Source organism: Diadema antillarum, unplaced genomic scaffold (genome assembly GCF_040938485.1).
Source record: "Diadema antillarum isolate AM-2024a unplaced genomic scaffold, OU_Dant_1.0 seq00001325_RagTag, whole genome shotgun sequence".
NCBI lineage: Eukaryota > Metazoa > Echinodermata > Echinoidea > Diadematoida > Diadematidae > Diadema > Diadema antillarum.
In genome coordinates, this window is record NW_027272096.1 from 8,054 (window position 1) to 31,503 (window position 23,450).

The window sequence follows — 23,450 nt, forward strand, 5'->3', positions numbered from 1 at the left end:
ATCGTCACAAATGCACCATTTTCTCTCCTCCTAAATTCTCCTCTCTTTTTTGCCTTTTCTCCTCTCTTTTTTGCCTTTACTCATTCCCCTCTCTTTTCGTACGTCTGCTCGCTCTTTTCCTCTACACATTGTGAAAACACATTGGAGTTCCTGCTTCCTCAATTTTTCCTAAGCACCAATACAGTACAATACAAATAAAAATCGGGATTTTTTTTCTTTACAACAGAGATATAGACGAGACCAAATATAAGAGGGTCCGTTTTAACCCGATTAGTTTTTGACCGTTGCTTGACCTGTGGATGTGAGGATATACTTGAGGAATCTGGTGGGCTTGGGAATCTCGTCGTACTGAAAGTGCACCACGTGGTGGAAGACGATCTTAAAACGAGGGTGCCTGAAGCTGTAGATAGGGGGGGGGGGTGGTTAACGCAGGAGTTGGCTAGGAAGAGTACACCTGTATACACGTTGGCAACGCTCCTAATGGGAATGGTGAGAATGATAGAATAAGGGCGGATACACACAAAGAAGGCGTACACCACGCAAAACAGGTTCACGATGATCCGAATCTCGTGCTTGATAGCTTTCTTTTCCTTGGTGCCCAGGGTCGAGTTCTGTCTTTTCTCTTCAATGATTCCATGGCCGAAGGGTCGAAATTCGTACATCACCGGTAGATGGATGTTGTGGCGCTTGACGTGGACATAGATTAGCGAATAGCAGACGATAATGACAATGAAGGCCGTAGGGAATGTGGCGGCAACGATGTAGTCGTTGATGAAGTACAGAGGATGTGCGTCGTCCCAGAGGCACATCTTGTAGTAGTGGGAGTATCCGAGGCGACCAATGCCGAGTGACGGAGGCAAGGCGAACGCCATGATCGGGTAGAGCCAAGCGAAGAAGATCACCACGCCCAGCTTGATCGGTGTGAACAACTGGCGGTATTGTGTCCGTGACTTCTTAATCAAATAGGCGCGATTATAAGCAATGAGCGCCAGGGTGACGATTGTGGCGCCCAAACATACCGTATGGTGATCCCACTCGACAGCGTGCAGACGTTCGACGACATCGGCCAGCCCGTTCGGCTGAGAATAGAGACTGCCTTGAAGGGGAGAAAGAGGCAGGTAAGGAAGTCGACGCAGGCGGCGTTGCAGACGAAGGCGTTGGTAGCCGTTTGAAGTTTGCGGGAGAGGGCGACGGCGATGATGACAAGTAGATTTCCCGCCAGACCAAGGAGCGAAATTGTGATGATGAGAATGGCGACGAAAACCCGCTGTCCGTAGTCGTTGAATTCCCACTCCGTCACGTTTGTTGCGGAGGAGGACAAGTTTGAAATGTCGTGGTCTACTCGGGTTGCAGCCATGGCCGGTGATCGAGGGAGTCAATTCAATATAACCCAGGACTTTCCTGCAGGAACGAAGGTACACATGAGGGATGTTGTTATGCCCCCATGCCATTAAATTATGTTATGTTTTTAATGTCCGTTAGCCTCTTGTTTAAACTGAGTTACATCTCTTGCATGTCAGGCCCAAATTATGAGGTGCGAATATTCCACCGCATGGGAGAGGATAAAGTGTTTTCTTCAATTTTGTATCGTCTGCTTGTTTATTTGTTGTTTGCTACATTTTAGGGTAGGGATAATGTCCTTATCGGATCATGGGACAGGGTCTGTTTTCTTCACAACATGCAGGCATACAAAATATTATATCAAGTGCATTTCTCAAAAGTTACAGAGAGACAGTGGAGGGTAGAAAATTCCAAATGCGTTTCACATTGACTATAGTTATACTTTGTTCAACTTAATGTTGCTTTATGTCATAGCTGAGAGAGAACGTGGAGCAGCGAAGCAAAGTCATAAAAGACACGATGGAGTTGAGTAAAGGGAAGACCATGAAGACGTAATCCTAAAAAAAATCCTAATTCCAAATGAGATTGAAGATAAGAAGATTAGCAGACTTTTTTTTTCCATATATGCGGATTAAGTTCCCTGTAAACGAAACTGAAAATTGACAACACTAATTGAACTGACCTTAGTGTCGACTGCGTGGTAGTAACAATTTTAGACAGAAGTCCTGTTGTCTTGGCGACTCCATCATAAAGTGCTTTTTGTTTCAGTCACAGCGCATTTATGACGCTGACCGTACATAAAAGAAGCAAAAAGGGAAAACAAAACAAAACAAAACGTTCCCAGATATGGATACATTAGTAAAGGGCAAATTCTGAAAGAGGAGACCATAAGCTTTTATGCGACATGTAGCTTTATGCAAATGGAATTTTTCTAACACATATAAACAAATGAAGCGATGTACACACTCTTGAAAAGTATAAATGTACCGAGAAAATACGGTTTCAAGTTTTGAGTCTTGTATTCAAGTGCTACATCTCACCCCGCGATGTCTGTCCATTAAAGGGAACCAACAAGGGGACACATTTCCAGAGTAACCACACTTTATTATAAACCACAGGTTTGCTCTCTCAAAAGTACAATCTATTCATGACTGATACTAAACTTCAATGCAATAACGTTATCCTTTCAAATATTATTAGAATTGAAAGTAAAACGTTTTTAAATAGGTTCTCAAGCCCTGAATCCGTCAGACCCAAGAAAGGGTTCTAGGAAAACTGCAGAAAAACGACAACTTTCCTCAATAATTCCAAACTTTAGCAATAGGCCCTATAAAGAAAAAGTACACTTTCATATAAAAAATAATGATTGTAAGTTTTTCACATTTCTATTACAGAAAAGGGATTTTATATTGCATAGAAAGAAAAATAAATGAAAGAACGACTATATTGACACCAAGAACAGAAAGTTCACGATTTATGATTCATCTTTATCAAGTACAAAATGTGGGGTACCCCAGATTCAATTCTTGGTTCCTTACTTCTTTTATTACATATGTATACCTTCCTATACACATTTCATATATTTTCAGTGAACACTGCGATCCTGATCAACAATGTCGTTATGCTTCATAGAATCGCGTTTCATTTTGAGATAAAATTGATATTTCTTTTATCAAATTTTATAGGAGTGACTATCGGTTATCATTGTAGCTGCAATGGAATCATCTAGGTAACTAGGTAACAAACACATACAGAAATAGGAATATTGCATGCAATTAAAGATCTGTTGTGTCAGAAATAATTCTCAATGCTTTGTTTCACTCTACTATTGACCTGTATATCATATTGCAGTCTCATATGGCGGAATGTAGTAAGTTCAAACCGAACAATATTTTCATTTACAAAACAAAAAGGTTGTTTGAATACATACACATTTTTCAATCTTGTAAAAGACATGCAGATCCTTTATTTCAGCAGCAAAAAAATGTTGAATTAAACATATTTTTTTTTTCAAATCTTCAATATCTCTTGCTACATACACTGCATCATGCTTTCAACATTTCTTTTTCTCTCCGTTTTTTGTTTTTTGTTTTTGTTTTTTTGTACATCAGAAATAGTCATGCATATCCCCGTTATTCCGTAAATGAAATGAGCTTCGTTATACCGGAAGTTTATTAATCCAAACATGAATAAAAACTCGTTATTCTGAAGGTTCGATAGTCCGTAAAATTAAACATTAAATAAGGTTCGTTATTCCAAAGATTCGTTCATCCGAAAATAAACTAAGGTTTATTCGAAAGGAAAACAAACCCCCGGAATAACGATTCAATTATGAAAATTCACAGATTTTTTTTTGTCCCTTACTTTATTATCACACGTATTAAGAAGTCCATATAATTTTCATTCTTATAGGAAAAGAATAGAATATAATTGAAATAACACATAGCTTACCGTAACTTTAAGTTGATCTGAAAATTTAAGATGGACTTAAATTCTTTGTGAAACATTGCCCGAAGCAAAGTGGAGAAATAGTGAAATAAATGGTTTGCATCCGTCGGGACTCGCCATACCCTTGTCATCGGCGATGCGTGGAGGGGCTCTGCGCCACTGGACACGGGCGGATTAGAAACGAGCGAGTGGGTGTGAAGTGATATACACTGAAGTGAGAACAGGATGACTCTAGTCCCCTCGGGGGTGAACCAACGATGAGCTTAAAATATTCTACCAAAATACGATTGACACAATACCTGCTGGCATCTGGAAAGAATGCAATGATACAATCCAAGGAACAATTATCACAACGAGTTTCGCTCGTTGTGTGGAGATAATATTTGGCATTATTACTTGTATTTTCTGAAAACCAACCTCAATATACATGTAGGAAAAAAAATGTACTGAGTCTACCATGTTTACTGCAGACTGAATTTTCTTCTTCAGTCATCGGAGTCCCCATGTTTACTGCAGACTGAATTTTCTTCTTCAGTCATCGGAGTCCCCCCCCCCCCCCCGCTAGCTTTTTAAGTACGTCTGAAGTTGAAAGAAAAGCTGTCATTGTCAGTGATAAAGTTGTCCGCTACTCTTAACCGTTTCGTCTGAGACTTCACATGGGACTGGGCGACAAAGTCATGCTAATCCGGCTTAACGCTTACAAATTTGATTCTTTCAGATTTCACTTAATGAGAAAACATATCAAGCTCACCCCACCCCGGAAATTTAGTGATTCCAATGATCTTCCGTGTGGGTGAATGGTCGACTCGGGAAGCAATCATTTATGGTCGCCTTTTCCAACTTTTTTCCTTCCTCTGTCCCCCCCCCCCCCCTTTACCTCATTTCATAAATCTTAACAAAACCAACAACAACATTCATGTCACTAGGTTCATAAGACGTTGCTGTTTATCAACTTTAGGAGGCGCCCTCGCAGATACTTGCTCATGGCAAGTAGATATCACCTCCTCGCTTACGCCTGCACAATATTGATATTGCGATTTGCAGGGCAGCTGTGTGAACCAAACAGCCAAAATATTTGTGTCAAGAAAGAATCTCCAAGAAAGATGATTCAGACAATAATATCGCTTGTCTTGCGCAGTAGACCCGGAATGAAATAACAACTTAATGTCTTTAGTTGTGTATTTATCCGAGGTGTCATTATGGTGGAAGAGAGGACAATTTCAAACATAATTCTTCGGTGGGTTACTTTTTTTTTCTTTCTTTTTGAATTATAGTATCCCCCGATCTCCCCTGGATATCCAACTTCAGTTTGCTTTCAGTAGGTTAAGGATATATTTTGTGGGGCGAAATCTCAAATAAATGCCACTTCCTATCACATCAAATAGCTCAAACACGTCATCTATTGCATATACAGTAGGATCGGAGATATCATACTTGCTTCCTCGAGCTGGGTTAAATCGCTCGTCCGTCAGACTTTATTATCAACAAAAAATGCGCTAAACGACCTCAATCTGTTTTGAGACAAAATAACGACAACATCTATTTGTGACGATTATTTTGTTTTCTTTTTGCCAACTGTCCATGTGTCAAAACTGGGCAGTGCAGAATGCGGAAGTGCAGACACGAAAGTGGGCGTATGATGACTGCCCAAGTGACCTTTCTCAACATAGTGAACCCGGTCAGTGACCCGTTCGGCACAATTATTATTAAGGTATATCACACGAATTGCCTAATAACGGCAGCCCTTGTTCTCCACGGATCTCCATCTCGACGGGTCATCAGGGGTTGCTGGGTGTAGGGTGGGGGATGGGGGATCAGCTCTACTTATATTACTAAGTATCCCCAGGCGCTGTAAATATTGAATGGTTTGATTTCAAGAGTCATACAGATAGGCCTAACCCAGTGTTCTGATTCCGACCATGGTTATGAATATCATGCTGGTGCTAATGATCTATAGTAGCTCTAACTTTACTCAAGAGACGCTTATGATGGATACTCCAGCAGAAATATAATATCGTAAGCATGAAAAATTATATGTCTCTGCCGATATCCTGATTCTGGTGTGTCTGTATAATAAAGTCTTGTGTACAGAACACATGATGGAATAAGAACATTTATTCGTATCATGATTCTCGTTAACGTGTGAGTGTATGTGTGTGTGTGCTTATGTGTACTCTTCTGTGTATTTTCACACTTTCATTCCATTGATCACACACATATAGTTTCTACGTAACCATGGTAACTATGCTCTGCAACGTGACTAGACCTCATCCCTTTGTTTCCCTACTTACATTCACATCAATACACATTTTGAGATCCCTTTGTCTGTTTGTCAAAATTAAAGATCTGCCTTATTCATCCATTCTTTCTGCTCATCAAACTGCTATGGTAGAGCCATAAATTTCATAGATCTGATACTTATGTGATATCTCTTTTTTCATTATTGAATTATTCAATAAAATCGAAAAATTACGAAAGACTTTTTGCAGCATAGTAAAAGATAAAGACCTAATATCATTACATGATTTTTTTTTCCTATAATTATCAACATCATTTTCGACATTATCGATATCATGAAGCGTATGCTCACACTAATGCCTATAATTAATTTGAGAGAAATGTCGACACTTTCATATTCCACATATTATTCCATATATTTCATTTATTTCCACAACTTGCACAACTGGTTAAAAAAAAGAATGAACAATACAGGACAACATGTCAATCATATGCAATACAGAGTGTGGAGGAAGAAGCAAAGACCATTGACCTGTCAAGGCTTCTCCCTAGTAAACAGTAACAATTATGACACAATACAAAAAAGAACAAAACAAGTCAAAACAAGACAAAACGAAAACTACTGAACATATATTAGCATAAAGGGGATTATTACAGCAAGGCATTACTGCACGTATATGATTTTACAACATATCCTTTACATTTTCTCTTGAATGCAGATATAGAGACACACTGCTGAATATTATTTGGGAGACTGTTCAACATCTTATAATAGGGCCAATATATATTATTGTGGATCGTGAGAACTCATCATGAAATTGGGCAATCTAGGTCTATAATTTTCCCCCGTTTTGTATGATATCTACTTTAATACTTCATTATTCTTTACAAAATCAAAATCATAAAAACATGGCAACATATTATTTCTAAACAGACGCATAAAACAGACAGTTTGGGACTTATTAATATCAAATATTTTCAGAAAATTAAATTTTTCAAACAGATGACTGGAATGCGAATATGGTTTCGAGTTCGTTATGATTCTCATTGCACGCTTCTGAAGAACTAGAATTCGATTCAAATGGCATATTGCACTGTTCCATCAAATAATATTGTAGTACGTAAATAAGGTGCGGCAAGATCAAGGTTTGATAAAGTCTAACGAGTATGTTGAACGGTAAAATATGTTTTAGCCTATTCATAACACCAATTGTTTTCCTTATTTTCACACATACCATATCAATATGTTCCTTCCACATTAATTTTTCATCAATTACTACACCCAAGAAATTTACTGACTTAACAAATGAAATCTTACAATTATCAATACATATATCTACTTCATTTACAATATATTTGTTTCTGGGCTTAAAAAGCATACAACATGTTTTATCCAGGTTTAATTTAAGTCTATTTGCTTGAAACCAATCATTAACTGAACAAAGTTCATGATTAAAAATTGAACAAAGAACATTCATATCATTACCCGACAAAAATAAACTAGTGTCATCTGCAAAAGCAATAGTGTGAAGTAACTTACTTAAAAAATGCAAATCATTAACATATATAAGGAATAATAAAGGCCCTAAAACATATCCCTGAGGAACACCGATATTTACACAACGATATGTAGACGATATACCATTTATGGACACATATTGCACTCTATCACATAAATAACTCCGAAACAAATTCAATGCAGTACCTCTGATACCATATATTTTCATCTTTTTGATAAGAATACTATGATCCATACAATCAAAAGCTTTAGACAAATTTAGAAATAATCCAGTCAAAAACTTCTTATTTTCAGAAGACTGTGCTATTATATTACCTAATTTTTAATTCCATTAAAGCCATGTATGAAGAATACCCTTTTCTGAAACCAAATTGTTTCGAATATAGAATATCTTTTTCAAGTAAAAATTTCATCAGCTGATTATATATCAACCTTTCAAATATCTTCGAGAAAACAGATAAAAGAGAAATAGGTCTATAATTTCTTAAAAGATCTTTATCACCTCCTTTGTGGACAGGAATAAGTTTTGCTATCTTTAAACACTTTGGAAACTCACCATCCTTTAAAGATGTATTAAACATATTGCACAAGGGATTTACAAATAAGATAATACTCCTCTTTATAACATAACTGTCATTAAGAATCATCATAGCACTGTGTTTGACAAAATTTAGAGAGTACTGTTTACTTAGAAAGAAATACGTAATAAGTCACATATTTTGGCCATATAGGGATTGAAATAGGCGCAGTTCCATGCAGTGTCACACACAGTATCCCTCCAACCATAGAGCTACGTGTTTTGTTGCTGGGTAACCATCTGGTAATACAATCAGACTCTGTTGGCAACACAATCCTTAAAGGGATAATTTAGGTTTGGTTGAGATGGGGCAGCAGGTTTCCAACCTTTTTTGGTGAGATAACTTTTTACAAAATATGAAAGAGCATATAATTCTAAGAGGAATTCAAAGTTTATTTGATGAAAATTGGTTTTGAAATGGCTGAGATACCCAGATACAAAGAGGTCCTATGATAAAAGATTAAACCCATCATTGTCATAAGACCACTTTGTTTTACTATTTCAGCCATTTCAAACCGATGTTCTTCAAATAAGTTTGAATACCTCTTCATGCTTCATGCTCTCTAATATTTCATATGTGGTTTCTAATCATCTTGCAAAAATTCAGATCTGAATCCCCCATCTCAGCCAAAACTATACTCTCCCTTTGAGAAGTTTTGATTTTCCATACGGGGAAGTCAGTAGGCGAAATGGTGTACTCAGAATATCCTGTTTTGAAATTTAAAGGAAAAATCAGAAGGGTAGGTGTTATATTATTCAGTAACCATAGTACTGGTCTCGCACAGAAACAACGAGAGGCATCAAACAGTCTTGATACACGAATAAACACTCACTTTTACCCACACTTATATATATATATATATATATATATATATATATATATATACATATGTAATTGAAACAAGGAAGGGAAAAGTTTTCACTATATATATATATATATATATATATTGTCAATCAAGAGACCAACAGCTTTATTTTACATAGATTTTGACATGTACAGTTCTGAAATCTCGGGCTAAGACAATTCTCTGGGAATATCACATGATTTAAAGGTCAAAGGTTATTACTAATCGTGCGCGAACTTGCATCAGGCAACCTTCAAAAAATAAGATTAATAATATCTATAGAAATAGGTTTCAAATTCGGAGCCCGAAGGGTGGTACGTGATTTCATAGACTCCAAATATAACTCGAGCAAAGCATGGTCCACTTTCCCTTTCGAAGAATTTCAATGCGCAGAAAAAAAAAAAAGAAAGCGATCCATGTATAAAAACTACTATTTGTATGCGCACAAAGCTACTACTTATTTCGTCTTAAACTGTCTGCTTTTAGTTTCTGCTCAATGGTTAGGTTATATCCATTTAAGATTTAAACCCCGCTTTCCAAAAATGGCATTTGCGGTCAAACGTTTATTGTCGACCACACATCCTCCCATTACCGTCACGATTGTTAATTGGCGAAGAAATTCAATCTGCTTAGCTCGGTTTACGGAAATCAGTAGTGTGGTTTCCAACATGCAGACAACGACTAGACATTATTATAATTTTCATTTTTATTGGCAGCTCTTTGCAGTTCCTCCTGGAAGGATGGACGCTGTCACTGTAATGGCAGTAAAAAAAAAACAGCAACAGAATCGGAGTTGCTCTAAATTATCTATTTGCTCTTTATGACCATGTTTCAATCACATTTCTCTTTGATACTTTTCCCTACTATTTCCTATGTCAATTTAAAACTTTGATAAAGCGTCGCTTCAAAGTTTAGCAATTGAACTTTACATTAGGGAGCATCGAAATTACACCGTATGAACTTTAATGCGACAGTATTATTGAAGTGTAATTATCTAGATTTATGTTTTTATCGAAGAATTAATCATTCTGCGCATTTAACGACAAAACGTGAACCGATATGTATTCTAATTCAAACAATCAAATGAAGTAATAAATTAACGAAGATCCCTGTTCCAACAACATGGTTCAGATGGCCGTTCTTCCCGAACATATTTGACGTGGCCTAGTCACAGGCAACAGAGGAGCTGCTGGAAGTAGTATGGGGGGGGGGGGTACCTGCCGAGCCTGAGTGTGAGAACTGAGAAAAGGATGGTTTCAAATATTTAGCGTTGTGATACTAGAGTGGGATCGTATGGGCTTGCACACAGATAACATTGAAATATTCAACTTCATATCTGCCTATTGAAGAGGGACACCGCAAATTAATTGTGATCAATGATGTCATTGTAATCAACAAAATAGGAGAGATTTGAACCATCCTAATGAATATTATCATATAAAAGAATTATTGAGCACGGACTGATATGAATCTCCCTGTCATGCCGTTTAAGGAAAGAGTCTGAATGACACCGGATTGACAGGTTTGATTAATTTTATTTTATTGACTCTTTCGACCCCTTTCATCTGCCTTTCGGGGTATGAGAATACAATCGAAGGTAATAACAACTGAACACATAACCTAACATTTTAATTAGAATTTGAGTATAATCTACAGTAAATAGGAGTGCATTAACAAATAAGTAGAGAATACAACATATGTAGGATACACAAGAAAATAGATACTGTACCTATGGAAACTCAAAATATAAAGAATATATTTACATGTCAAACCTGACGGAAGTTTGAAAGACAGGGATTTACATAGAATCTAAACTGCGCATTAGAAAAAACAACAACAAAGAGATGGAGAGGGAAAAAAAGACAAGGAAGAAAAGACTTAATGACCTATGATGCTTTTTAGATCTAGGATGAACGGAAGAGAGTAACAAAGACCTTCGGTCATATTTACCTACTAAGGGCAGTTGGGGTTCAGCGGACAAATTCGCGGTCTCTCAATGTTGAGTTCCGCGTTTCGAATCCCCTGGTAGCAAAGCGCGTAAAACCGTAATACTTTGCCTCAGATGCATTATCAAATACATATTCATAAACTACATTCAATCATTCACAGAATGCTAGGTGATCAAAACATTAGCAAAATATTCTCAAGATATTCAACTGTTTAGTGATGCTTCCGTTTGCTTTTAAGGAAAGAACGACATTGCTTTGTACTGGAGAGGCTGAAATGTCGTATGTTTTCATACGATATAGTTAATAGTGGTAATAATAATAATGAATACTATTTCTTTCACTCAACGTAACATTACAAACGGTAATGACAATGATATTTATAGTGACATGATCGACAGTAATAAAGGGATGATGTAGAAGAACATAAGAAGAGAAGAATGTCATTCCCATGCATCAAGTCTTGAAGAAGGATACCAACATAATGACAACAACAAGAACAAAATTACATTTAATACATAGCGGATATCTTCAACCCCTGTTCTTGAATAAAGTCGTTGGATCTGCATATGATTGTTTGGACCTTTTTTCCCCGTCAAATTCTAGATGTTGTGATCTCGAAACTGATCTGATCTAACCTGAAGTGAACTGATGATTGACGGAACGGAGCTGCATCTCAGTTCATTGCATTGTTATAGAGACGACAAGCGGCATAACTGCGACCAGAGGTCTTCTTGGGAAGAGTGCGTAGAGGGCGCTCTGACGGATTTCTTTTTCTGCAAGATTTATCCTTTGGGTGTCCTTCCTCGCTCGTAAACAATAATAGAACCAAAATTCGTCGCGTTCATGTTATGGACAGATTGTTTTGACAAGATTTTAACAACGATAACAATCTATCCAAAATGTCAAATATACAAGCTGACGTAGACGCCAGACAGAAATGACGACTTTCGTAATTGTTGATGTTGTTATGTCATTGTCATTACTTTCTACATTGTTGTATTATATTTTCATGACTTGTATCTTTTTCTTCAAATTGCTCAACATAATGAGTTTACAAATGTATACCTTTTCGTTTGATGGAAATAGACTGAATTGATTTGAATTGAATTGAATACTAGCGCTAACAGTTTGCAATGATTAAAGGTATTGTTTACCTTTGGGGGAGTGATTAAAAAAATGTTCATGTTATCACATTAGATGCATATGTGAAGGTCAGTTGTGGCACAAAAAATCCTACCTTATAACAATTTCGCAATGAAGCTGAAAATATAAGGAGATATCGTTACTTTTCTCACTATAATTCATAACTGCAGACGGTTTAGTCTGGAAACAATTTTATTATAACTATTGTAGGGGGCCGAGTGGGCGGATGAGAGAGAAAAGGAGATGGCGAGATGGTGAAGACGGTGTGTGTGTATGTGTGTCTATGATGGGGATGGTTATAAGGCACGTGGGTTCGGGTGGGAGGTCGTGCAAAGAACAAACACAAAGATATTAAAAAAACATAAAGACAAACACTCGACAGGAGTCCTGTGAACAGCAAGCAGAGAGGTCTCTTTTATTGACTCATAATAAAGTCACAACACAGTTACAATTCCTAAAATGCACTTTAGAAGAACCTTTGAAACACTATGTGCACATCATCAAGTCCGCACATGTTTAACACCAAAAACAACTCATTCATAATAACACACATATACCAAGTGAGTTATTGTCCCTTAAGCCATGTAAATCCACAGTGGGGTATCAATAATAGTCTTATAACTAATGAAAGCATCCTGCCATCAACAGCTGAGTGTGACCTAGAAACTCATTGTGTTATTTCACTAGACACAACTGTTCAAAAACATGATGCATTAAGCAGACTTTAAATGGCTGGATACAAATGTTGTAGAGCCATTTGATAAAATGTAGATGTATGACCACCATCCTATACCTATGTATATGGGTCTTCTCCATGTATTACTGTGTAATAAATAATACCTGTTTTGATTTAGGATCCTACAGAAATCTAACCCATCTTATGCTATTTCATCCGAATGATAAAACAACAAATAAGACAGCAGTTCTCTCTTCACTAAATTAAATTACTAAACAATTTACCAAAACCTGGAATGCATCCATTATTGACACTTTCATCACGACCTCGCTAAAACCACATTTGCTCTTGAATAAAAGTCACCCGATATCATACGGACAAATCCTTTCTTCTACCTACCATTCCTAACATTTAAAGGTTACTTCATCCCAATCAATCAGTTGTTACTCAAAACAATGTCAGTCACACACCTGATTCATATACATGTACTACATTAAATCAGGGAGGCAGTAAAAAGATGGAGGTATAATAATGCTAAAGAAATTATATTACACCAAACTACTGCTGATCTTACAACTTTAGATCACAGGGTACCGGTACACCAACTATGAAAAAATAAATGCCAATCAACATAATGTCTGGGAATGGCAAACCTACCATGATACTTACGGCAGTGCAATATTGTTAACTCCTCTACTATGCGTATCAAAACTGTTGCAATCGATATCCAGGTAGTTTCTTAAATCTCTAGCCAGACAACACACTTACAATATACCCTAGTCCCTTCTATCCTCTTGCTCTATTAGGGGAAGCAAAGGAACGATATTCCCTCTTGAACAACCTCAGTTGTGGTACCATATCAACCATAACACTGTACCTACACTGTACACCTGACTCTAGTCTCTATTTCTAATTGCTCTTCAACCAACGTCGTATTACATAATTGCATTAACTAAGCAACGATAATCAACAAAAACCATCCATTCTTCATATCACACTAGGCTTTCTTTCTTTCACACATAACACACCGACTACGCTGTATCCAACACGTTCCGAACTGACCGGATACTCAAACCCACTTAGGCCTAAAGGCTTTGTATACTGCAGTACATCATACGTACAAGCCTACGCACAGTGACTCATTACGCCTACACACAACACGTATCCGCAAGCAGACCCAACATAAGCTAACACGTACCTAGACTACGTGTATAATTCAGTGTCGTGTAGAACGTCAATTGCAATCATCCAGGGACAAATAGAATGGCTTCATGTAAATTCTGACAAACACTCTCTCTCCACATAATATGCCTGTTTGGCCCCTAAAACTCTTCATAACAATTACCAATAATGATAATACAGCACCATAACATCTAAGCACTGAAATTCTTGCGTAATTTGTGGCGTTCTCATTTTCATCAACTCACCTGTTAACAGCAAGCAGAGAGGTGCCTGCCACATGGGGGCGCCCCTCTGTTGCTAATGTCTCTACATAATTAGTACATCCCCATACTATTGTTCACATTTTGCATATTTAACAACGCTAATTAGCAATCATGATAATGATTTTTTTTTCACATTGGTTGTTTGTATCCCAAACTTGAATATTTTAGAACCATTTTGAAGCACCAAAGCTGGGTTTTTGTTTCATCTGCAAACAGTAAATACTGTCTTTAATCGTTACTGCGGTATGTAGGCCTAACGATCTTTCCTACAATCAATAGAGAGCTTTAGAGTTTAGAGGATTTTTATTATTAGAGGAAAAATAATGAATTTTCTGTGCATGTACAAAATCGCTTGTCAAAATCGATGTATATCTCGCGTCGTCTAAGTTTTTTTTTCTGTGTTATTTTTGCCTCCGCTCAATTTACGACGCAGAGGGCTATTGACTTGATGCACTGATCACAATTATGGGGGCGCCATTTTACTTTTTACAGTGTTTTATAAGTTACGTCCTCGCGCTATCTTATGCCCCAGTCACACAGTGCTTTGCGATGGGTTACGTCCGCCGTGGATAGATACGGATGAGTGAACGCAGGGGGACGCAGCGTGGACACAGGCATCCGCAGGGACGTACGTAGACGTAACTGTCCGTAACTCATCCGTAAAGAAACGCAAAATGACGGCGCCAAGCCTGCGAAATTTTGAAATGTTCAAAATTTCGCAGAGGGATTCTACGGATGCAGACCTACGCAAGTAACCGTAATCAAACGTAATTATCCGTAACTGAACTTATCTATCCGTAGCCTGGACGCAGACCATCCGCAAGAAATTTTACCTCCCGTCCGTTTGCGTTCGTTTACGTCCACCGTAAGTATCCGAAAGTGACCGCAAGTTAACGTTTCTCAACACTTTCGTCCGCTTACGGATATTTGCGGACAGTTACGGATGCTGCGGACGATTACGTCCTTCGACGTTTTCCATTTTCCACTCGCATGGGAACACAGAGATCGCGGGAAGCCACACAACTCCTGTTGCCAAGCTGCAGCGCATTTACCTGAAGGAATGCTACAACACAGTCGGAGCAGTGGAGAGGCAGAACCGCTTGGTCAAATTATGACATTTCTCCCACAAAATTGTCATTTTAGGTGGCACCCATATACTCATGACATCGGTTGAAGCTTGGTGCAGAACTTCTTTTTTTCTTGCACTCTTTGAATGTACATTTTTTTTTTTCGAAAAGGCAATATTTTGGGTAGGGGATGGGGTGACAGCATTTCATTCACTTTTCTGGCCGGGAAAGGTGTGTGACAGCGATAACAATATAAAATTCTCTATGTCAATGATATGTCAAAATTCTCTTTGTCAATGATATGCCAAATTCTTCAAACATCCTCTCTTTCTTATTATTTACGGATGATAATAGTGTGTTTTATATGATTCTGATTCTGATCGATTATTGATACTTTAAACGGTGAATTAACGAAGTTACTCCATTGGATAAGAGCGAACAAATAGTCAATAAATTTGCAAAAAACTGCAAAAAAAATGCATGCTGTTCAGTAATTCGCTGGAAAATTTACCGAGAAATGTTTTCCTGGAAGACACGGTCATAGAAGAAGTCTCTTCCATTAAATTTCTAGGTTTGATTCTGGATAATAAGCTCACCTGGGGTTTGCATATTGAATCTGTATGTCGTGTTATTTCAAGGAATATAGGTATTATAAACAAAGTTCATTTTTATCTTCTCAAAAATGTATTTTTTATGTTGTATTCTACTTTGATACCTTACTTAAACTATGGTATACTCCCATGGGGAAACACTTCTTTCTTATACAGACAGAATATTATCATTACAGAAAAAGCTCTTCGTATCATTTGTCATTTGGAGAAGTCATACTAATAATTTATTTCACGAAATACTATTTTGAAAATTTTTGACCTTTATCGTTTGCAATTAAGACAGTTCATGTTTAAACTCACTAACCATTCTCTTCCCCTTGTGTTTGATTCCATGTTCTTAAAGAATGAAACTGTCCATGCATATCCAACCCGTCAATCCCATGAATATCAGTTGCCTTTGACTAGGACGGTTTTTGCAAAATCTTTATTCTCCTTTTCTGGACCAAAATTCTGGAATTCTCTTAATAATATTAAAAAAAGCTTTAAGTTTTAATACATTTTCTTTAAGGTTAAAGAATTATCTAAAAACTTAGTATGCAGCAAACTAATTCATTCTTCTTTTTTTTTTACTTTTAATTTTCAAAATCGTTGTTGCGTCGGTAACCTCACTACTCTTTGTTTATCAGCGAGCCCGTGCTTCTGTGCCTCGAGTGCCCTGGTTATGACCCATCATTTCCCTCTCCTCTCCCCCCCCCCCCCTTCTTTCCACCTCGGACTTCCTACCTTCCTTACTATCTTTCTATCCTCTCATCAATCTTTCCTTATAAGAGAGCCGCTTTGTGTTTGTTAATGTGCGTTGGTATGTGTGCATGTATGTGTGTTTTACTCTGTCTGTCTTTGGTTTTTTTTTTACTACCGTTTAGGGAAATTGTTGTTGTTGTTGCTGTTGTTTTTTTTTTGCAATTATATTCTTTTTCTATATGAGGGGACTGCATTCTACAAGCCCTGCTTTTTAGCAGTCCCCTCCGTTTCCGGCAATATTGTTCGTGCATTCACAACAGTGACGTAACAGTTATTTGCATCTCTGTTGATAATTTACCTGTATCTCTTTTACAATGTTATTCTGTTCATCGCATTGTGGTACTGATTTCCTGACATCTGCGTATTCGAGTGTTTCACTGTATTTCTATTTGTTTGTTGGAAGTGAAATAAATCAACTTGAAAACTGAGAACGAATTTAGTATTTCTCTATAGTCTTACCCACCTTACGCTCCATGGAATGTGTATTACATTTTTTGTATAACAACTGTGGGAGGGGTGTTTGAAAGTCTTGATGTCTTTTTTTCTCTGGAAATTTAATATGCTTTGTTTTATTATAAAAAATCTCCTTAACATAACCCAATAGATCATGAATATCGCTGCACAACGACAACGTAACCACAGTTTGTCTATTCCATGACTGTGAGTAATAATTTTCTTACTCTAATGTTTAACTTGTCGATCCATATTGTGTTATATTTCTGGTATAATTACGTTATGTATTCTTTACATTTATAAAGTTTATTCATATTTGAGTTACACAAATGAAATTTAAACCTCAAGTTCAAAATTTCATATATCTTTTATCACTGTAAAGCAAATTAAAGGATTACGAATTTTTTCACAACTTGTACGTAATTTAATTTCGGTTTTCCCCAGTCATGCCAGTGTACAATGTAAGACAGTCCAATATGTGATAATCTTGCTGTCATAAAACACTGACTAAGCAGGGATCGTCACAGAAAACAATACTGTCCATAATTATCTATAACAATCTGTAACTATCCTTAACTATCCGAAAATATCCGCAACTCTCCGCAAATGTTCAGAACTAATATGTGCCAATTCGTAAGAATATCCGCAAGTGGACGCAAGTATTCGCATCTGGTCGTATTTGTCCGTATCGCCCGCATTTTTCCCGGTATGTTTTGAATAAATTTTCTAGTGACGGCAAAGGATCCGCGGGAGTCCGCAGAAAAAATGACTTTTTTGGACGTAACGCCGGACGCAGAGCATTATGTGACTGGGGCATAATGCCCCACTCACACAGTGCCTTACGATGTGTTACGCCCGCCGCGGATAGATACGGATAAGTGGACGCAGGGGGACGCAGCGTGGACGCAGGCATCGGCAGGGTCGCATGTCGACGTAACTGTCCGTAAATAATCCGTAAAAAAACGCAAAATGACGGGGCCAAGCCTGCGAAATTTTTGAAATGTTCAAAATTTCGCAGAGAGACTCCACGGATGCAGACTTACGCAAGTAACCGTAACTAAACGTAACTATGCGTAACTGAACGTAACGATCCGTAGCTTAGACGCAGACCATCCGCAAATAAGTTTACCTCCCGTCCATTTGCGTTTATTCCCGTCCACCGTAAGTATCCGAAATTAACCGCAATTTAACGTATCACAACACTTACGACCGCTTACGGACATTTACGGGCAGTTAGAGATGCTGCGGACAAGTGCGTTCTTTGGCGTTTTCCATTTTCCTCTTCCATGGGAATAGAGACTCATGGTAAACTACACCACCCGTGTTGAACCGATGCATGGTCGAGTTATGAAATTTCTTCCACAAATGGTAATTTTACGAGGTACCCATATACAGATGACATTGTTGATCCTTGGTGCTGAACTTGTTTTTCTTGCACTGTCTGAATGTATGTTATTCGAAAAAGGTTAGTATTTGGGTAGGGAATGGGGGTACAACATTTCATTTACTTTACTGGCCGGGGACGAGGTGGGGCAGCGATTGCGATAAACTCTATAAAATGAGAACGACTGTACTTCTATAAAGTCTTAACCACTTTACACTGCATGGAATGTGTATTACATTTTTATTTTGTATTTTGGAAATGGAGGCGTGCTATATTCGACGTCCAGATGTTTTTTTTTTTAATTTATATATCTGGAAACTTATCAAGCATTACGGTATCTTTATTATATCAGTCTCCTTAACATAACCCAGTAAGTCATGACTATCGATGCACAATTACAGCTAAATCAAAGTTGTTGTTTTTTCTATTCCATGACTGTAATTTAATTTTTCTTACTCTATTGTTTAACTTATCGATCTATATTACATTTCATTTGTGGTATAATTATGCTATGTATACTGGACATTGATGACGTATATTCATATTTGAGTTGCACAAAATCAGTTCAAACTTAGAGTTCAAAATTTCATCTTTCTTTTACTGCTGTAAAAAATTAAAGGAATGCGAAAAGTCTTCACAAGTTGTGCGTGACATAATTTCAGCTTTTCCCTAGTGTACAATATAAGACAGCCCGATATGTTTAAGTTCAAGTCCAAGTTCAAATTCATTTGTTTTTTCCACAATATACAAACATAAATCTCACTTTCTTAAGTGACAGAAACAATACATACAATTGTACAGAGAAAACAACAATAATAGAAAAAAAACTAACAGTAGCGATACATTGCAATAGTTGCTGAGGTAACGAAAGTGAAATAGTTGTCAATATATGCACTGTGTGAATAAAAAAAAAAAACAAACAAACTGAGGGACCCACTAAAAAGACAAAGCTTGTAGAGTGTGGGCTCCTCTTGTATTAAAAGCCCGATGCAAAATTGAATTGAAAACAACAACAAATCGGCACAAAAAGTTTGTCACAAAAAAGTTTGGCAGCCCACTAAGAGATAACCTTGTCGTCATGATACACTATTGAGCAGGGATCGTCAGAGAAAACCACATTGTCCGTAATTATTCAAACAGTCTGTAACTATCCGTAACTCTCCACAAGTATTCAGAAGTATTCGGAAGTTTACGCAAGTCGAAAAAACAAATAAGGTGTCAATTCGTAAGATTATCCGCAAGTGGACGCAGGTGTTCGCATCTGATCGTATCTGTTCGTATCACCTGCATTTTTCCCGTATTTTTTAATACAAAATTCCTGTGACGGCAAGGGATCCGCGAGAGACCGCAGGAAAAAATGACTTTTTAGGACGTAACTCCGGACGCAGAGCATTATGTGACTGGGGCCTAAAGTACTTTGCAACACGACACAGGGAGAGAGGAGGGCGGCCAACGTAATCGTCATCCAAAACATCCTCGTCGCAAATCTAAAGCTCCCTATTAACTCTCTATTCTACGATGACCTCCGACGATTTAGTACGGTTTCGTACCGTATAAGGTGACAGAGAACTTAAGTAGGCCTACTATCGTACTGGACAATATTGTAGACCGTTATAGACTGGCCGTTACGTGTTACCGAGGTTTCTACTGCCGGACCCGACTTTTATGCTCCCTCCCGAACCTCACGTGTTCTGTCAGATAATAGAAGAATTCAGAATGCCGTGAGAATCCTGGCAAAACGTGCACTATACGAGGGAGAACGTAATCTACGTTTACACCTTGTTCCCGGCGACCACGGCAGCCCCGTTTTCCCGAAACGTAGAGCGTCGTGGATAGGAAAGGTGTTCTCCCTTTTCCCCTCTCCATAATCTAGTCTGTTTTCTTCCAGTCCTCACTCCAGTGAACAGTTGAACTGTCAAGCACCGTACTCATGGCGTCCGGTCAGGCTAGACTACAAATTTCTCGTCGTGTTCTACTACTAACAGCCACCAAGTTTTTTTGCGGCCTTTTATTTTGGTGGGTTTGCCCCGTTTTATTTCAGCATACCAGAACTTTCATTAGCACCGTGACTGCCGTGGCGTTTTTTGTTTTTGTTTTTGACCGTTTGATAGATATGACACGGCAGTCACGGCCTGTGATATGTTTGTCCATCCCGTCACCAGCGTTGTCTCACGTCCATCCCGTTTTGTTCACAGTGGCCTGAAACGTGACTGCCGTGGCCGCCGTGAACATGATGTAAACGCAGCATAATCAAACTTGAAAAGACCGCTAGGTGCTGCAGGAAATACTGGAAGTCATGTTGCAGCCTCTTACGTACTGCCACGGTTTAATACGTTCACACCATTTACCATGGCCTATTACAGCTGTATAGGGTTTCTCATCAGAGCCGTGACTGTCATGACACATTTTTAATACTACATGACACGCGGCATCCACGGCAATGAAGTTTGCCCATCCACTCTTCCCGCGTTGGCCCACGTCAACCCCGATTTTTTTTTTCCACGGTGGCAGCCCCGATGATACCCGAAACGTATAGTGCGTCTTGGGGAGATAGAACAGTCTCCTGCTTTTCCTCTTCGTATTCTAGTCTTGTTCGTTTCAGTCCTTTGCTCTGGTGAACCTGTAGCTATCATGCAGACGCCGTTCTTACGGGTTCTGGTCAGACTGGACTAGGCAATATTTTACCTCGCTTCCAAGTACGGACCGCCTCCAAGTTTCGTTAGAGTATGATTATTACGTGCTGTCACATTTTGTTGCGTTCACCCCATTTTGTTTTGTGTTGACTTTTGGCCTACAAGGTTTCTCATTAGCACTGGGATTGGAAAAAAAAAATGTGACAGTATAAAAATCTGACACGGCATCCACGGCAATCACGGCCTGTCACGCCTGCACATCCCATCCCGCGCGCGGTGTCTCACGTCCATCCCGTTTTGACAACTATGCCATGGCCTGATACGGGACTGCCGTGGCCGCCGGGAACATGGTGTAAACGCAGCTGCACAACAGAAAGTTATGTCATTGATTGACAAGATGTAATCATTCATGATAATTTACATACTATTTTTTTTTCTTGCACGCTTTCTGTTTCATTCTAATTGACCTTAGAGGCATAGGACAGAAAAATTAATACTGAATCACCTGTAGGATACACAGCTGATTGAGGAAAATTGATTGCAAATGCACACTTCTCTAAATGAGAATACTTCCTAAAGATGATTTTCATGATGTGTTACTACATGATTTTGAGTTGGTCGTTTATTATAAACAAAACAAAAAGTGGTGTCATCTAGTTTCTGTCGCCAGCGAAATGCATTTTGTGTTCTACATAATCAGAGACAATGGAACATTATGAGCCAGGATGCTCTGCTATCATTCAATTCACATCCGATTCTCTGGCCCAAATATGGATGGTTTGCTCTTGTCGGGGGCTTTGCCTGTAAATAGTTCTACGAGTGCCCTCCGGAATGACGGCAGGCGTATGCTGTAAATGATTGGATTGATACAAGAGTTGCAGAATGCAAGCAGGACAAAAGCTTGGTAGAGGGCACTCTGTAGAAAAGAAGTGTCGAAAAGACCAAAAGTAAGCAATAGGAAGCCGAAGATATCTGGGCACATACATACTACGTATGCTAAGAGAATGGTGAGGAAAAGCCAGCTTATTTTCTGCCTGACCCGCATGAGGTTTTGAGCAGGAGTTGAACTTTTAGACAGGAGGTCACTCAAACGTGCCGAGTCCTTGCGCAGCGCCCTCGCGACTAAAAGGTGGGTGACGACCATGATGGTTACGGGAACGATAAGCAATGCCAAACACTCCACCATGCCTAAGATCCCCTGCAGCCAAAGTTGCAGGAGCTGAAGCTCACAGCGACACGTGCTCTGGTTCACAACACTCGTGACCGTAATGTGGCTGGCCCTCACCGCCGAAAACACCCATACGGCGACTATCCACCCTTTCGCCCTTCGATGGTTCATCCAACTTTTCAGCCGAAAGGGATGGACCACCGCGATGTATCGCTCTACGGCTATGAGTGTCAACGTGGCGACGGAAGCCCCAACACACATCCACAAGAGGACCGACGACTCCAGTATCTTGCATGCTGCGTGGCCTAAAAATGTGTCTGGAACTTCTCGCGGGATTGGGACGGGCACCATGAAGACTGACGTCAGGAAGTCTGCAGCAGCCAGTCCGCCGACGAGAGCATCAGTTAGCTTTGCTGCCTTTCTTCTCTGGATGAGAACCGCCATGACGAGAAAGTTGCCGACTATTCCCAATAGAGAGAAAATGCACTGTATGATCGCCCGCAAGGACCACACCACCGGTTCCCAGACCCATTCTCCATCAGAACAACTTCCATCTCCAGACAACACTCCATCAGCGTTGTCCCCGTTGTAGAGTTCTGGCGTTGTTGTGCTTGCGTTGCCTACAAAGTTCACTACGGTGCTTATTATGATGTCTGTTTCTGAAAGTGTTTGAAATGTAGCACCTGTAGCCGGCATACTGAAGGTACGATTAAGATTGACGGAGAACCACTTATTCTTGCGTCAACCTGTCCAGACAAACAAAAAGCGACTTTGTGTAGCATATGAAATCGTCCCAGTACATAGTTCAGTATCAAATTACCTTAAGCGCATAAAATTCAATTACTTTATGTAGCCCGATATAATCTAATTTCATTTTATTGACTGCGATTGCAATAATTGTATGATTCAACAAGCAATTGATGCAATCGACAGACAAATCAGGAAAAAAAAACCTGCAATCTTCCAAGTAAAAGTTGAACAGCCGTGTAAAATGATGAGAATTATCACAACAGTAAAAAAAAAAAATTCAATATATGTATGTATGTCGATGTAAAAGAGGACAAACTTACACAGGCAATATATCCAATTAATTAGTATCAATGGCAAATAAAAAACACAATTGTGTGAATATATGACAACGACAGTGGCAATCGTTTCGAAGTAGGCCTGCGCTCGTGTGAACTGAGGAAGACTTGTTTGAGGAAGGAGTGT

At 38.7% G+C, this 23,450-nt stretch overlaps 1 protein-coding gene and 1 pseudogene across 1 annotated transcript; both read right to left on the reverse strand.

Annotated features, from left to right (window-relative positions):
• Positions 1–270: 270 nt before the first annotated feature.
• Positions 271–1,357, reverse strand: LOC139708321 (beta-2 adrenergic receptor-like; annotated as a pseudogene).
• Positions 1,358–21,815: 20,458 nt separating this feature from the next.
• Positions 21,816–22,934, reverse strand: LOC139708331 (kappa-type opioid receptor-like). Its single transcript, XM_071620292.1, has one exon. It carries the CDS (start codon positions 22,932–22,934, stop codon positions 21,816–21,818), a length of 1,119 nt encoding a protein of 372 aa, XP_071476393.1.
• Between the last annotated feature and the right edge of the window lie 516 nt (positions 22,935–23,450).

What these genes read in the sequence shown, in the direction of transcription:
- LOC139708331 (XM_071620292.1), bottom strand. Translation starts at nt 22,934, where the DNA reads ATGCCGGCTACAGGTGCTACATTTCAAACACTTTCAGAAACAGACATC.